The 17457-nt window shown below is 45.6% G+C and overlaps 1 protein-coding gene across 4 annotated transcripts in view; it reads right to left on the bottom strand.

The window, feature by feature from the left end:
* Nucleotides 1-426: 426 nt before the first annotated feature.
* The window catches only part of LOC149457274 (rho family-interacting cell polarization regulator 1-like), a 423950-nt gene continuing 406919 nt past the window's right edge, over nucleotides 427-17457 (bottom strand). For 2 of the 4 annotated variants that reach the window (XM_089683950.1, XM_089683952.1), the window contains one exon: nucleotides 427-3184. In XM_089683950.1, coding sequence (XP_089540076.1) covers nucleotides 1911-3017 — 1107 coding nt within the window. In that variant the 5' untranslated portion in view covers nucleotides 3018-3184 and the 3' untranslated portion in view covers nucleotides 427-1910. The remainder of the gene's footprint in view (nucleotides 3185-17457) is intronic. The other 2 variants (XM_089683951.1, XM_089683953.1) reach the window with 1 other exon arrangement.

The raw sequence follows: 17457 nt of genomic DNA, 5'->3' as shown, positions 1-17457 counted from the left end.
ACGAATAGCGTGGCCTCCTCAAAGGACCTGAGCAAGCGCAGGTGTCACGCATGAGCTGCCAATGGCTGACATCTAAGTTACACAGGGAGTACCTTTATCCGCTTTTAACATCAGGAAATCTGTGATGGCCTTTTGCTGTTCGTAAAGGCGGTCTAACATATGTAGGGTTGAATTCCACCTTGTTGCAACGTCACAGCATGAGGAGTCGGTACGGGGTGTCTTGGAAATTCGCTTTAACGAATTTCTCCTTACCGTGAGTACTCGCAGTTGGATGCGCAGAAATCCCCCATAAAGCTGTGCGAATCTTGCTTACCACGACTGCAGCCAAACTACACGATTCCTGCCCATCCAAATACTTTGGCTCTGTTGAGATGTGGGGGAATTAGAGCTCTGTTACCCTAGAATGATCAAACGACACTCTCAGGATGGTGTTGCAACTCACATCAGGGCTGGTTTTAGACCCAGCTCTCTGTTTTATTAAAAATACACACATGCCCCCCACATGAATAAAGTCAATCCCCTCCCACCAAACAATGCAATGGGGAGTGCCTATACACAGGATGTATACTCCAATTGGAGCATAGCCTTTCCTAATATCTATCACTGGTCCTCCCCCATGAGTCTTCTGAGGTCAGCAGACTTCCTCCCCTTCCCCCCCATGAGCCATCTGAGGTCATATTTCCTGTCCTACTAGCTTCTATTGGTATGTCCATTCTCTGCACAAGCACTCCCTAAAAATATCAGTCTGTACCTGGATGGGCCCGATACGATCTTTATTAAAACACATCCATCCAAGATACAGTTCAGATTGGTAATGGGTTGTAAGATATGCATAAGCCTACACGTGGAGTTCACACCGCTTGGCGCCTTGCGTTATGAAGCCCATGTGGTACTATGCTGCTGATATGTGGATACAGGCCTGCGGTCTACTGCCAGCGACATTCGCATCGAATGCCGTGGTGGTATACACGCCGGTCTATAAGCGCAGATCTGCCATCTCATCCATTACCAAGCTGAGTACTGTAATACATACATTGTACATGCGCATGGCCCAATTGCAGCCTTCAGAGCTTTAATTAAGCCACACGAGAGACATATGAATAACACGAATATATGACACATTTAAAGTTCGACCAACAATACAAAATTTCCATGACATTCCCTCCTGTTTTATCATATTCTCCTCGTGTCCCTTCTTGATCTTCTTCAGCTTGATGGGTGTAGTCTCAAACTTCAAAGAGTTCCTGTAGTTGTCCCTGAGAATAAAGCTCCACGGGGTACCTGAAACAACAAGACCCGACGCAGACTCGACGCAAACAGGCTTGATTGAAGCAATGATCCTCAAGAGCGTTGGAACCTTCACTACAGGAAGGCTCTTGCAAAAACCACAAACAGACTTGTGGTATGAATAAGGCTTGTGATCCCACGGTGGTCTGGGGAGATCCAGCAATAGATTCTCAAATTGCCCCTGCAGACGGGGCCACACAAGGCTGGTCTCGACCCAGACGGTTTTCCAAATTGCAGACACAAACCATGATGAGGCTTGAAGCTTGCTTGAAGGTCTTGGAGAATGTGGTCTTCAGAGAGATAAATTAGAGGGAAGCCAGGACATAATCTGTAGAGAAGGTGGATGGTTGGTGAGGTCTTCCTCCGATCAGTGGTTGGAGTGGGATCCCAGGAGCGGTCATGGAGATGTGGTCGTCTGCCCGAGCTTGGCTTACACGGTCGATGAGGCAACAGGAACATCTCACCGCGGCATATAAAAGGCAGATGAAAAAGAGAAGCATCAGGACATACACTCCCACTTCCTTCAACCAAGATCCGATGGAGAACAGGAAATCTCCCAATCCTCCCAAACCCTTGAACGGATTCCAACCCTCACTAGCTATAGCTCTAGCTTTTCCCTGTAGTTAACTAACTTTGTCCATATGGGCCTGGACCTTGTCATCGGTGTCTTCTATCCAAGTACAACAATCCTCTCCGATGAACTCACAGAACCCCCCTTTGGCGGCTAAAAGGTAATCAAGGGCCATCTTCTCCTGAAGCACTAGAATTCCCATCTGCCGTTGTTCTTGGGCAATTTCTCTGACAGCCTCTACGGTCTCGTTAAACATACTATCCACGATGACAGAAAAATTGTTCAGGCGCTTCATAAGTTCTATTCCCCATCCTGTCCATGAGGGGAACCAAGCCCATGCTTGGTCGCCCTCAGAGAACAGCTCCCTGCGAACTCTCCCTGCCATCCTTACCTTCTTGTGGACCATCAACTCTTCATGATCCATCACTACATAGGATGCGGGGACTAGCTTTATGAGGGCACACAAACCTTTCGCGTTCTGGGGAAATGTTCTATAGGCTGCCGAACCACACAGAAAATAGTATGGACCTGTCAGAGCAGAGCAGGAAGAGTTCCTCGTTCGGCCTCTGGCACTGAGCAACAGTTGCACAGACTGGGGGATTGCTCCCTCAGTCTGCACATCACATCCGTCCTTCCAACACACGTGGTCTGGTCGGTCAGTGTGGTTACTCAGAAGGGAAGTCTGGTTAGTCAGATTGACAGTTATACCTCCCTCGCAGGTGGTAGTCCCAACAAACTTGTTACCTGTGCCAAAGCTGATGTTAAAGCACACCTGAGGGCTGCCTAGCTGCCCAGTTACCCATAATGGACTGACGAGGGTCCTACAGGAGCTAGAGCTAATATTGGTGCTAAAACTGATGTTACCTGCTAAAAATGTGTCAATAAGTTCTACCGACAAATGTCTACGTGGGGGCTGACCAGGGGTCCCTTGCTTTTTCATGCCGACGCGGATGTCATATAGGGCATGAACAGCGGCCATTGCGGACATGTGATGACTGGGTGGGGGCTTAGAGCATACCCAACAGTTGGTTTTGTTGGCGGTTCTGGCTAAACGCAGGTGCATTTTAAATAAAAGGTTGGGGTATCTGCCGTCTTTTCCTCCGTTCACACACATGTATGACATACAAACAAAAAGAAAAAGGAAAATGACACCCCTCATTCTCTGGTGTAGCTGAAAAGCTTCTTGCAGTGGCTTGCGTGCACCCAGTTGTCTCGTCCCTCGAGTTTGAGTGCGGTAGGTGTCGTCAGCTGGACTTGGTATGGTCCGGTGAACCGTGGCTCGAGTCCGGTTCTTTGATGTTTCTTTAGGACGACCCAATCACCTGGCTCAATAGAAAGAACACCTGTTATTGCATTTGGATCGGTGAGCGATTCGCGAACCCGATGGTGTATCTTCTGCAGCTCCCGTTGCAGAGATTGCACATAACCTGTAAGCTATGAATGCAAAGACGACAACTGTTGAGGAAAGTACAACCCTGTTTTGGGATGTCCCCCAAACAACACCTCGTAGGGTGACAGCCCATGTGGTTGCCGAGGGGCATTCCGGATGGAATAGGGGGCAATGGGGAGACACTCAGGCCAAGGTTTTTGGGTATCGGAAGACGTTCAACCTTACCGCTACTCTCGGGGTGATATGGGGTGTGTCGCCGCTGACTCCAGTTCCACCAAAGAAATGCAGTCGTGTCCTTTGGAAGAGAGATTAGTAGTGGACAAAGAAGACATGTTAGCAGAAGAGGTGTTAGTATTGTTAGTCGTGTTGCAAAATTCAGCACTGTCATTGCTGTCCTCCCCCCCTTCTCATCTTCCGACACAGGAAGAAGAGAAGCTGGGTTAAGAATAGTGCATCGTTTGATAGTGAGGTTAGTAGGGGTTAGGAGGGCTTTCCCCTGAGAGGGGTACCTTGCCTTGGATGTCCTGTTTTCTCAGGACCGTTCTTGCTGCACTGGTGTCGGTGAGGCAAGGGAGGGGATATTTTAATTCCTCTAGAAAAAGATGGATCTGGGCCGACACTGATTTGTCAACTTCCTATGAGAATTCATAGGAGTTACTTACCATGGTGGTCATAGGGGCAGAGGACTCATCAGGAATGAACTGCCATCGACCTTTAGGTAATTGGGGACAGCTCCTCCTCATGTGCCCCGTTTGGTGGCACTGGAAGCACCTGGGTGGGGGCCTATCCTTCCTGTGACCCAGATCCCTTGGTTTTTCGTGTGGGGTCTGGGACATAAGAACTTTGGCCTTGTCTTGTTTTCTTCTATCCATTTCCCTCTCTATTGCCGCAAGAGTGGAAAGGATAGCAGGGATAGACATCTCATTATATTCGGGTCGGGCCAGAACCAGCCTTTCCCGAATTTTAATATTGATGCCTTCCAAAAATTTGGCCCGCAACAGAATGTGCGTCGCGGTCACCTTTACCCCTTCAGTTGGAGCATCAGGTCCAACTTCCAGATCCGCATCCAGTGCCGTCTGCTTGAGACGGCACCAGAAGCAGGCGCTTTCCTCATTAGGACCCTGGGTGAGCATCATGTCCGTAGCACCATACATTTCTGGAAGCTTTGCCTTTAGCTGTGTACAGAACTCTTTGCCCCCTGAAGTCATCTCCTCATGCGTGGTTATAGAGCACCCTGCAATCACTGTACTGGCCACTTCCATGCCCACCTTAGCCCGTAGGATCTGCGTACAATCTGACCCGCTCATACCATAGCTGAACTGGTTTTGTCCAAACATTCGAGCAAATCCTCTCGGATTGACTCGATAGTCCGGGAGCTCAGCCAGAATAGTGCGGATCTCTGCCGGGGTGAAGGGGACATGCCAAACTACCCGTTCCCCTAAAGTCCATTCCCCCCGTGCATTGGGAGGACCTTCAAATTGCTGCACTCTGACTGGATAGGCCTCGGTCCGGGAAGAGTGCAAGGGCTGACCCAGCTTCATCGGTGGGCTTAGATTAACCACCTCGCTTACTGCACCTTCAGGTTTGAGGTCCCTCAGATCAGGGTATAGCTGGGGGGCAGGGGTCTGATCAGTGGTTCGTAGCGCTTTGATGCAATCCGCCCTGTTTCTTAACCGGGTGTCTATTCCCCTTGATTCACAGATAGTCTGCAAATCGGTTGTTGAGTAGGCTTCATAGTTGGAAACAGAAGGAGCTGGGGTGAAGCAGGAAGAAGGGAGAGGTAGAGGTAGAGGCTGAGGCATAGATACAGAAGACACGGAAGGTACATCAAGAGTGATGTCACTAACAGAAGAGACAGGTGCAGTTATACTTCTGTGGCCCTAAGTAACGTTTCTGTGGCCCTAAGTAAGGATTCTGTGGCCCTAAGTAACGTTTCTGTGGCCCTAAGTAACGTTTCTGTGGCCCTCAGTAACAAATCTGTGTCCCTCAGTAACAATTCTGTGTCTGTCCCTAAGTAACAATTCTTTGGCCCTAGGTAACGTTTCTGTGGCCCTAAGTAACGGTTCTGTGGCCCTCAGTAACAATTCTGTGTCCCTCAATAACAATTCTGTGTCTGTCCTTAAGTAACAATTCTGTGGCCCTAAGTAACGTTTCTGTGGCCCTAAGTAACGTTTCTGTGGCCCTAAGTAACGATTCTGTGGCCCTCAGTAACAATTCTGTATCCCTCAGTAACAATTCTGTGTCTGTCCCTGAGTAACAATTCTGTGTCCCTAAGTAAAGTTTCTGTGGCCCTAACTAACGATTCTGTGGCCCTAAGTAACGTTTATGTGGCCCTAAGTAATGTTTCTGTGGCCCTCAGTAACAAATCTGTGTCCCTCAGTAACAATTCTGTGTCCCTCAGTAACAATTCTGTGTCTGTCCCTAAGTAACAATTCTGTGGCCCTAAGTAACGTTTCTGTGGCCCTAAGTAACGGTTCTGTGGCCCTCAGTAACAATTCTGTGTCCCTCAATAACAATTCTGTGTCTGTCCCTAAGTAACAATTCTGTGGCCCTAAGTAACGTTTCTGTGTCCCTAAGTAACGTTTCTGTGGCCCTAAGTAACGATTCTGTGGCCCTCAGTAACAATTCTGTATCCCTCAGTAACAATTCTGTGTCTGTCCCTGAGTAACAATTCTGTGTCCCTAAGTAACGTTTCTGTGGCCCTACTAACGTTTCTGTGGCCCTAAGTAACGTTTCTGTGGCCCTAAGTAACGTTTCTGTGGCCCTCAGTAACAAATCTGTGTCCCTCAGTAACAATTCTGTGTCTGTCCCTAAGTAACAATTCTGTGGCCCTAAGTAACGTTTCTGTGGCCCTAAGTAACGGTTCTGTGGCCCTCACTAACAATTCTGTGTCCCTCAATAACAATTCTGTGTCTGTCCCTAAGTAACAATTCTGTGGCCCTAAGTAACGTTTCTGTGGCCCTAAGTAACGATTCTGTGGCCCTAAGTAACGATTCTGTGGCCCTCAGTAACAAATCTGTGTCCCTCAGTAACAATTCTGTGTCTGTCCCTAAGTAACAATTCTGTGGCCCTAAGTAACGTTTCTGTGGCCCTAAGTAACGTTTCTGTGGCCCTAAGTAACGATTCTGTGGCCCTCAGTAACAATTCTGTCTGTCCCTGAGTAACAATTCTGTGTCCCTAAGTAACGTTTCTGTGGCCCTAACTAACAATTCTGTGGCCCTAAGTAACGTTTCTGTGGCCCTAAGTAACGTTTCTGTGTCCCTAAGTAACGTTTCTCTGTCCCTAACTCTCTCCCTGAATACAGCCAGGTCTGCCTCTGTTGAATGACTGGAGGCAAATGGAGAATTCTAAAATGGCCGCCATTTATAGCTCGACCATTACACTGTGCTGGCTGGCTGGCTGGCTGCTGATTGGCTAATGCGATCACATGTCATGAATGAATGCATTATGGGTCAGCGCGCCTTGTCTGCGCGCCTTCCCAGACATCCCCGCTCCGTCGCCGCACATGTCGCTGCCATTTTAGGAAAAATTTCGATTCGCGCGTCCAAAGTCTGCTTATTTTCGGATTCAACGCGAATTTTCCTAATATTCGAAACGAATTCCACTTCGCCTACTTCGATTCGCTCATCTCTACATGTCATGTTTGGTATCGATTTACTCGGCATACCATTATCTTTTATATTTTACCAAATAATCAGCCAATATATTGTGTTTTTGTGCATTAAAAGTAAAGTGTCTTTTTTTTAAAAAAAAGTTGCTTTTGAAAAATCACTGTGCGAGTACCATGTGCCATAAAAAATTGTATTACCCACCATTTTATTCACTAGGGTGTCTGCTTTAAGAAAAATATATAACGTTTGGGGGTTTAAATTAATTTCCTAGCAAAAAATACTGATTTTTTTCAGGTGAACATAAAGGCCCTGATTTACTATTGGGCGTGGGTGCATATTCATGGGCTAACGCCCAATTTTTATGGGCGACCGTCTATTTTTACTGTGCAACAAGATTTACTATTGAGCAGAGCCCATAAGTAGATGCCCAATCGAATTCACAAAAAGACACACGCCTGAAATCAGATTCACAAAGCAGACTTGCTAAGAAGCACGTCTAACACCATGAAAAATCACTGCAGAGACATGTTCACTTAGAAATTTGCTTTGCCAAATATCAAGACTTCACTTTAAACAATATCTGCTATTTCCAAAAAAATTAAGAATGTGTTAAAAATCGTTTTTTTCAAGGAAATTGACACAGTAAAAATCTAGACGCCCGTGCAGTGTCTTTGGCCGATATAACTGAGCATGTGCAGAACACATTTTAGGTGTCTGCCATGGGCGTTTGCTTTTTAGCCACTGCCCAATAGTAAATCTTACTGTGGATTCCTCTGACAGCCAACACTCGGTCGCGTCTACTGTGTTAAACAAACAGCACTCGGCATATCTTTATGTATTCTAATTTGATTTCCTTAGTTCTAGTGATTCTATTTTTGTTTCTTATCCTTTATAATTATTTCTGTAATGATTTTACTTATTTCGAAGGTCTAGATAATATTTATTTTGACAGCTGAATGTAAAAATAAAGGTCCGCAATAAAAGAAAAAAAAAAAAAAACAGCGTGGGTCCCCCCTCTCATCCTTACCAAGCCCTTTAGATCTGGTATGGATATTAAGGGGGAACTCCACGCTGAAATTAAAAAAAAAAACAGCGTGGGTCCCCCTCAATATCCATACCAGACCCTTATCCGAGCATGCAGCCCAGCAGGTCAGGAAAGGGGGGGGGACGAGCGAGTGCCCCCCCCTCCTGAACCATACCAGGCCACATGCCCTCAACATGGGGGGGTGCTTTGGGGCAGGGGGGGCTCCCCCCTGAAAGCACCTTGTCCCCATGTTGATGAGGACAAGGGCCTCTTCCCCACAATCCTGGCCGGTGGTTGTGGGGGTCTGCAGGCGGGGGGCTTATCAGAATCTGGAAGCCCCCTTTAACAAGGGGGCCCCCAGATCCCGCCCCCCCCTACGTGAAGGAGTCTGCGGTACATGGTCCCGCTAATCCTTCACAAATAAACAAAGTGTGGTGTAAAAAAAACACAGTACAGGGTCTTTGACAAGTCCTTTATTAAAACAATGTCCCCCGAAGTAGATGCAACGTCAATCATGGCGGCGGGGACCCGAAAAAAGAAAAAAAAAGTTCCGCTCACGTCGGAGTCTTCCAGCCTTGTGAAGAAAAGGATAGCTGACATTTCTTATATAGGTATGGGGCGGGGCCAGCCGGGGACATCATCCGAGTGACCCGCCCCATGTCACATGCTTGCTGTTCCCGGCTGGCCCCGCCCCATACCTATATAAGAACTGTCAGACTGTCTCCTGCATTCAGCTAGTTAGCCTCAGTGGAGAGACAGGGTGACATTTCTCAAATAGGTAAGGGGCGGGGATGATGTCCCCGGCTGGCCCCGCCCCTAACCTATTTAAGAAATGTCAGCTAGCCTTTATTTCAGACGGCTGAAGACCGGAACTTTTTTCTTTTTTTTTTCTTTTTTCGGTTCACGCCGCCGCCGTGATTGTCGTTGGATCTACTTTGGGGGACATTGTTTTAATAAAGGACTTGTCAAAGACCCTGTACTGTGTTTTTTTTACACCACACCTTTTTTTTTTTGAATGAGTCACGGGACCATGTACCGCAGACTCATTCACATGGGGGGGGCCGGGATCTGGCACCCCCCCATGTTGAGGGCATGTGGCCTGGTATGGTTCAGGAGGGGGGGAGGGCGCTCGCTCGTCCCCCCCCCCTTTCCCGACCTGCTGGGCTGCATGCTCGGATAAGGGTCTGGTATGGATATTGAGGGGGACCCACGCTGTTTTTTTTTTTAATTTCAGCGTGGAGTTACAAATCACACCTGAAATTGTACACCCTGGATGTGACTTGTCATGTGATTGGCATGGCCAGCAGCTTGCCCTTTGCATGGCAAATTGCACACAATGTTACTGGGGGCTAACACCACTGTCACATCTAATCCGATGCAGCAATTGCCCAACTTACAGTGAAGTTGCTAGAGTTCACAATCCAATTGGATGTGAACAGAGCCTACAGTGGCCAATAGGGTGCGACTTGGTCTACGATTTGCAAGTCGCCTGTCATGCCAATTGCATGGCAATCGCAAACAATGTTACTGGGGGCCACCCGGTCACATTAAAGCAGATTTCTAAGTGGTGTTAATGACACCACAGTCACATCATGTGACTTGCATAGAAGTTGCATGATTTCAAAGTCGGGGTACATGGTGATTTCAAGTGCAATTTGCAAGACATTCGACACTGATCTCTCAGCAAATTGCATGAAAAGTAGTGTATTCATTACTCCATTATTACTTGCGGCTCCTACCAAGTTTGAACCACAACAATATGAATGCTCCAATAGCGTGCACATTGAGTGGGACTTGGCATGTGATTTGCACAACATGCAAGTTGTAAGTCGCACCCTATTGTCTGCTATTAGAGCGACCACATGGGTGCGTTTCAAACAGTGATTTCTTAAGTAGTACATGTTCTACTTTAGTGGCAATTTGCATAGAGATCTGTGTCAGATGTCTTGAAAATTGCATTGAAATGGTCAACTTTACTGTAAGTCACATGATTTGTAAATCGGCTTTGCCCAGAGTGTAATGTTTGATTTCTGGAGTGTTTTGCCAATTGATGGGAAATTCACCATACTAGTCAAATCGATGTCATTTATTGCATACAAGATATGGTCATGTGACTGTCTTAACTCATGCGAGAATCTGGAGGGAATTGTGACCATAGTAGCAATAAAGGTTCCAATTGGGGTTCCCTTTCACATCCCTGCTCAATGTTCTGTTGTATGCTGCACACGTACATTTCACTGTATATTTCTTTCTGATTTGTGGGGCCTGTATACCAAGGGTTAATGCAGGTAGGAAGAGGATTCATCAGGTGAAAACACTTTCACGGACCAAATTAAGGTCAGTGGTGGGTGTGGCTTAATTGGGTGTGGGGCCTTGTTTGGCACGCTCCAAATACAACCTAGTTTATATAAAGGTGTGCAGTAGTGAGTGATTTGGCCTGTTACTAGGCCGTGTGGTTTTTGATTAAGTCCTTGCTTGTAGTGGTTTGGGGGAAGAAGGGATTTTGTGCTGAATTGCCCCAGACACCACTCAGGCTGTGTTTGGAAGTGGTCTGGAAATGTTTGCATATTTTTGGCCTTGTAAAGTGTGTTTGTGTGTTATTGCACAATGATTGTGTTTTTTCTCTTTGCATTGAAAGCCTCACACATGTCAATCGTTTTGTTTAAAATCTGCTCTTGTTTTAATTTTGCTTGCTTATTTAGACTCCAATGCATTTTTCTGACAAACCTGCTGACAAATGTATGTGTAGGGGATTTGTAGAGGTGGGAGGGTTTTTTTCACGTCTTGTTTTCTTGATATTTTGATCTGTAGACTTTTTTGTGAATGGATCTTTATACTAAGTGATTGTGCAAGTAAATCTTATGTGCACGAAAATATTACTTCATTCATCTTCTCCTTTGTTTCCTGCTATAACCAGTTCATTAGAAGTATCTTTAGATTGTAAGCTCTTATGAGCAGGAGTGTTTTATTTTCGCCACATCAATTCTATTCTTTTTGTGACTCACCAAGATATGGACTGTACCTACTTGTTCCTGCTGACCAAATAAATGAAGATATATTTAATCAATAAATGTTTGACCGATGTTTTTGTGTTTTTTATGTTCAATATATGAACCTTAATAGTTACTTTGTATACTTATATAATCTGCTCAAATGTAGCTTGTAAGAGCATGCATATGCAAGTGTGTGCAAACTGGCTTTTTCAAAACCAAAAAAAATAAACCCCTCTTGCACCACAATATTGTTATGTACCATATTCACTGTGCAGCCAGCTACAGGTTTTCTACAATTCGATTTACAGCAATAAAATAGTCCACACTGTGTTGATTTTTGGCCTTTGGCAACAAATATATATTAGCCAAGGTTAAAAAAACAAATCAATAAGAAACACATATATGCGAAAGCTCATAGCTGCGCATAGAAATGTGCTATCGTGCACAAAAATGCGCGATCGCAAACAAACGCCAAACAGGTGTCCCCATGGCGCACGAGTGGCTATCCTCCCGGAAGTCCGTCATCACATGCGCGCGCGCACCCGGAAGTGGTTGTGTGGAGTGTAAGTGGATGACAGTGGTTGGAGGTTTCTGGAGTTGGAAATAATTTGTAAGTTTGGTTGGCATTTGGACATGGCGAGAGCACAGTTCTCAACTGAGGAGATGATCCTTATACAGTATGTAAAGTAAGTGTGGCCATTGCAAATATGTTTATAACATGTGAGGGACAGGTAATTGCAATTTTTTGGGTGGGGCCTAGCAGAATCTCACTTGGTGCACATGCTACTTATCTGTACATTAGCTCCTGGGTATTGATGGGTCAATGATATTAACCAGTTGCCTACTGGGTACTCATACCCCCTTCCTGCCCTGGCCAATTTTCATCTTTCTGCACTGTTACCCTTTGAATGACAATTGTGCGGTCATGCCACATTGTACCCATCTTAAATTTATATCAGTTTTTTCAGACAAATAGAGCTTTCTTTGGGTGGTATTGACTTGCTGCTGTGTGTTTTACTTTTTGCTTGATAAACAACAAAATAGCTCATAATGAACAAAAGTCTGTTTATATTATAACATTTGGTAAACCTGTAATTTAGCAACACTGATGTGCGTTGATGAGGCAGCACTGGTGGGTGGCACTGCTGGCCACAGGTGGGCGGAACTGTTGGGTGGCACTGGTGGGCACTGATCATCGGTGCCGACCCCTGCTCTGATAACTGCTGGTTCTTGGCAGTACTTTCCACACATTCTGACAGCGTGTGGAAAGTGCAGCCAAGACCTGGCAAATGCATTTCCCGGTGATCAGCGTGTCATTGGACATGGCTGATCACATGGTAAAAAGCCGCTGTGATTGGCCTTTTACCACATCACGTGATCAGCTGTGTCCTTAGGACACAGCAATCACGGAGAGCGCGTTCTGCCAGAATGTCATATGACGCCCTCCCAGAGCTGCCTGGATGCAGTGTAGCGTTATTCGGCTATCTGCGGTCGCCAAATAGGTAACCAGCTAGGCCTTCATGGCTAATCTTTGAATATCTGGACATGTATACTGCGTATAATGCATTACATTCTACAATGTGTTCGTGTACATGGTATTACAGTGTACAGTGTATTACAGTGTGCAATGCATTGCTGGATTCTGCATGACAGTGGACAGCGTATCACAGTGTGCAATGCGTTGCTGGATTCTGCATGACAGTGGACAGCGTATCACAGTGTGCAATGCGTTGCTCCATCCTGCATGACAGTGTACAGTGCATTACAGTCTACAATGTGTGGGTGTACACAGTATCACAGTGTGCAATGCGTAGCTCTATCCTGCATGACAGTGTACAGTGCATTACAGTCTACAATGTGTGGGTGTACACGGTATCACAGTGTGCAATGCGTAGCTCTATCCTGCATGACAGTGTACAGTGCATTACAGTCTACAATGTGTGGGTGTACACGGTATCACAGTGTGCAATGCGTTGCTCCATCCTGCATGACAGTGTACAGTGCATTACAGTCTACAATGTGTTGGTGTACACGGTATCACAGTGTGCAATGCGTTGCTCTATCCTGTATGACAGTGTACAGTGCATTACAGTCTACAATGTGTTGGTGTACACGGTATCACAGTGTGCAATGCATAGCTCTATCCTGCATGACAGTGTACAGTGCATTACAGTCTACAATGTGTGGGTGTACACGGCATCACAGTGTGCAATGCATAGCTCTAGCCTGCATGACAGTGTACAGTGCATTACAGTCTACAATGTGTGGGTGTACACGGTATCACAGTGTGCAATGCGTTGCTCCATCCTGCATGACAGTGTACAGTGCATTACAGTCTACAATTTGTTGGTGTACACGGTATCACAGTGTGCAATGCGTAGCTCTATCCTGCATGACAGTGTATAGTGCATTACAGTCTACAATGCGTTGGTGTACACGGTATTACATAGTACAGTGTATTACAGTGTGCAATATGTTGTACACTGCAGTGTGCACTAAAGCATTTTACACTCATGCACTGTACACACTAACGCATTTGACATTTTTAGTGTGCAATGCCTTCGACAGTACAATGCATTTGCAGTATTGTGTATGTTTTATTAAGCACAGATAATTAATCTGATTTTAGTTATCAAGGAGAAGTCTTCTCTGTCCCCCTGTTTATGAGGTGGAGGACAATTGTTTTCCGAAGAAGAGAGGAGACTTTTTTTCAAGGAGATCTGTATAGATTTCCAGAGATATGTGTAGATGGTTGAGGGGCTGCATGTGATCTCCGGAGATTAACGATCATCTGAGTTAAACCAGTGAATGAAAAGTGTAAAAAAACATGGATTGAAAATAATCTGCAGTGACCACTGTGCTTTGTCAAGCCACATATTGGCACATTCTGGTGTCACATAGATGCGATGTGAAATTTGCAGTGTTTTCTGTGCAAGCACTGCACCGCATCACAGTCGCAACCCTTTCATGCCACCTGCTGCGGCTTTCTAGGTGAAGTTAACAACACACCAAAATTGGTACACAAAGCGTATTGCGATTTGCCAAATTGGATCACACCCATGTGCATACCCTGAAAAAGGGTCCTGCACATTTTTGGCCCGGATGCCGTGCAATTTGAGGTGTGCAAAATGTTTGTCTCTAATTGCAATGCACACAAATTGCATGTGATTTGCCCAGGAGTGCGGTGTTATACCACAATGCATGTATGTGAAACCAGAATAAAAGTATGTGTAGTTTGTCTACTTTTACTTGCGCATGTTAACATTATGTAAGTGCATTTTTCTTCTGTTTAACATGCTATAGAAATGGAACATGCATTTGGATGTAGTGTTTTTGTATGTGCATTTTGGAAGTATTCTAAACACACATTGACCCTAGGGCCACACCATATCTTAAGCCGCGTTTGTCAGAAATGCTGTACAGTACATTTTAAAGCGGATTTACACTCCACCTATCAAAAAATAACAGTCATTAGCTACAAAAACGGTAGCTGCTGACTTGTCAATTACAGACACTCAACGCTCCCTCCATCCAGCAGGGTACTCACCATGACTGGTTTTATCAGCCATCTTCTCGCCCTGGCACCACCATCTTCAATGTGTGCCCCTGTCTGTGACAGCTTTTGGCTTCCTAAGCAGGTGCCCATTACACATGCTTGAGTAGCGCTGCACTTTGGGAATGGTCCCGTAGTCTTCAGGGACCAGACACCTCCAAGAAAACAACGGAGGGGGTAGTAGGGCAATTTACAATTGCAGCACAAGCGGGAGCAGGTACCTGTCCCATTCAAAGACTCTATACACAAAGGTGGCAATCCTTAACCAGGAGTGGGAGACATGCCTTAAAGTTGAAATTCCCCTTTTGGGTGGAGCTCAGCTTGAAGTGTCTTTTCTATCACTGGCTCAAAAATGGTAAGAAGGGCCAAATCTGCCAATGAGATTTATACTACTCGAAAGCCAACACCCATTCAATGCTCGTGAACCAGCCCATATTGTTCTCTGGCCAAGAAGTTAAAATTTTTAAATTAAAAGGGGGCATCACTTTCAAACCCCAGGAAGTCCTTTGCTACCGTGAACCCTACAAGAAGTAAGTGATTTGCTCCTCCAGGGGGTCCCACTGTATTGGCAGGAATCTTCATGTCCCAGGGCAGCATCACAGGCCACGTGGGTCACACTTTTGGGTGCAGAAAATCAGCCATTTTGCACAGTCACACCACTCGTGTCTGTGCTCCGGCTTTTTTCCCTCCCTAAATCACAGGGGTGACCTATGCAAGAACATCCTTTGCTACAAGAGGTCACTAATGGTAAGTCATCTCACAAACACCCTGCTGTATCAACTGATTTGCTTGTTGCCTTGCAACAGCAATAAATGGCATGTTTGCAGACTCTCCCTCCCACGGACACAGATGTTAACCACATGCCCTCCTGAGGATTTCACCTCTTCCTGACCAGGCCATTTATAGCATTAAAGCAATACGTTACTTGAACTGACAATTGTGTGGTCATGCAACGCTGGCCCCAAATGAAATGTAAATCCTTTGTATCCCAGAATTTTAGCTTGCATTTGGAGTAATTTTGTGACCTGTGTGTTTTGTAATTACTTGCGCTAGATCACCCAAGCCATTCACTTTTGTGACTCAAGCAATCTTTCTCCCTTTTTGAGATTAAACATATCCATTTCTGTAGTGCAAAATGTATTCTGCTCCATGTCTTTGCTGCCTAAAATCACAATACATGTAAATTTTGTTGCTGCTGTGAATGTTCGAGTGTCTACAAATGGCAGACTATATCCTGTTTTAATGGTGTTATTTGTATTAGTAATGGTGGGGAGCAGCAATTTATAGCGGGACTGTGGCAGACATTCTTGCCACTGGGGGGGAATTAACTTGCTGTCTCTGACATCCCCAGTGACACAAAAACAGTGATCACTGCTGACCAAAAAGCACTGGCACTGTACTAATGGCACTGGACAGGAAGGGGTTAACATGTTAACATAACGAGATAAGGGTTACCTGTGTGCTGTGTCTGTGTGCTTCACTGTAAGGACACTGCTTAGGATGGCTGTGCTGGGCACATTCATCCAAAGCAGTATGCACAAGCTGGCAGGGAGGAGAATTGTCTTGTTTACATGCAGTTATCCTCCCCATCAGAGATGCTCGGGAATCAGCGGGCACAGCCGAGTCATCAGTAGCAATTACCCAGGGATTGACAGCCGAGGAAAAATGGCAACACGGCCAAGGTACGAGCACCCATGATGCCCTGTAGCAGGATACTGGGTAGAGGGTGGGTGCCAAGCATTGGCTGCCATTTTAGCCAGCATTAGTCATTTTGTCAACATGACAAGTTGTCCTGGCCAATCAAACATTACATGAAGAAATGCTGTGGCTTTGGGCAAGAGAGTGAAGAGGAAGTAGAACAGCTGGCCAGTTGGGCCTATTGTCTGTGCCACCTGTAAATTTCTGAAGGAAAAAACCTCTGCTATGTATCTAAATGTGTTTATTTTTCTTTCAGCTGATTAACTGCTGTAGGAGAAGGCAGATGGCGACCCTGGGAAGCCTGTTGCAATTCGCTGTCTGACGTCACAGTTGGGTTTGGAAAAGTGATCTTAAAAATTGTTCCAAACTACAATAATAAACATGTAAGACTAATGCCGGCCATAGACGGGTTGAAAATCAGAAAATTTTTAGAACGTTGGTGGCAACTTCGGCCCATCGAACAACCGATTTTTCTTTTTGTTTTTTTTATTTTGAAGATCAGACAATTTTCAACCCGTCTAAGGACTGCTTTACCTGCTCTGAACAGCCGCTTGCCACAGAGCAGCCAAGATCATTCATTTAGCTGCTCTCATGCCAGCATTCCTTGGCCCCTCTCTCCTGTCCCCGAACAAGCACCTTGTTTTGGTGTGATCCCAAGAACACTCCTTCATGAGCCACGTATACCAGAGAGGCAAGCTTTTCAAGCACATCATGAAATCAGGATGGGGCTCCACTTCAAGTAAGCATTAGTGTGCCTGGGGGAGGGGGGGACCTTTGGCCTAGCCAAACACAGTAGATGCTCCAAGAATGTTTACTTGAACTCTTGAAATGGTTAAAAAGGAAAGACACTCTAGATAGCCTGCACTGAGAATTTACTGTCATGACGTGTAAATGATTATTTGCTCTCATTTTTCAGGAGTGGTACTGCTTGCGGTTGAAGCTGGGAGAAAGCCACCTTCACATCCTCCACTCACCTTCATTTGTGGCCAGTGGATATTTTGTTGCCCCAGGCAAGAATTGGCATCGAGGACCTGCATAAAGACCCTGGCATGCCAGAGGTGGTTTGGAAGCAGCACAGCAATTTGACCATCCCTTTCCTCTATGTTGGTTTTAGGGGTGCAAAATTGCTTCTCGTTCGTGAACGGACTGTCGCAGGATATCAGAGTCCCCATATTTTCAAGATATGTTTTAGCCATGTTGGCTTATTTTTATCTTGAGTCAATTAAAGGCTATTTTTTGTTACCTTAAAAAAGTGTCAGATCCTCTTGATTGTATTCCCGAGACTTCAGATGGCCAGATAATATGCAATCTGAGGAAAAGTCAGTGCAAT

Source organism: Staurois parvus, unplaced genomic scaffold, assembly GCF_062004578.1.
Source record: "Staurois parvus isolate SC_StPar_1 unplaced genomic scaffold, SC_StPar_1.0 ptg000329l, whole genome shotgun sequence".
NCBI lineage: Eukaryota > Metazoa > Chordata > Amphibia > Anura > Ranidae > Staurois > Staurois parvus.
Note: the sequence above shows the minus strand (reverse complement) of the source record. Positions and strands in the feature narration are given on the sequence as shown.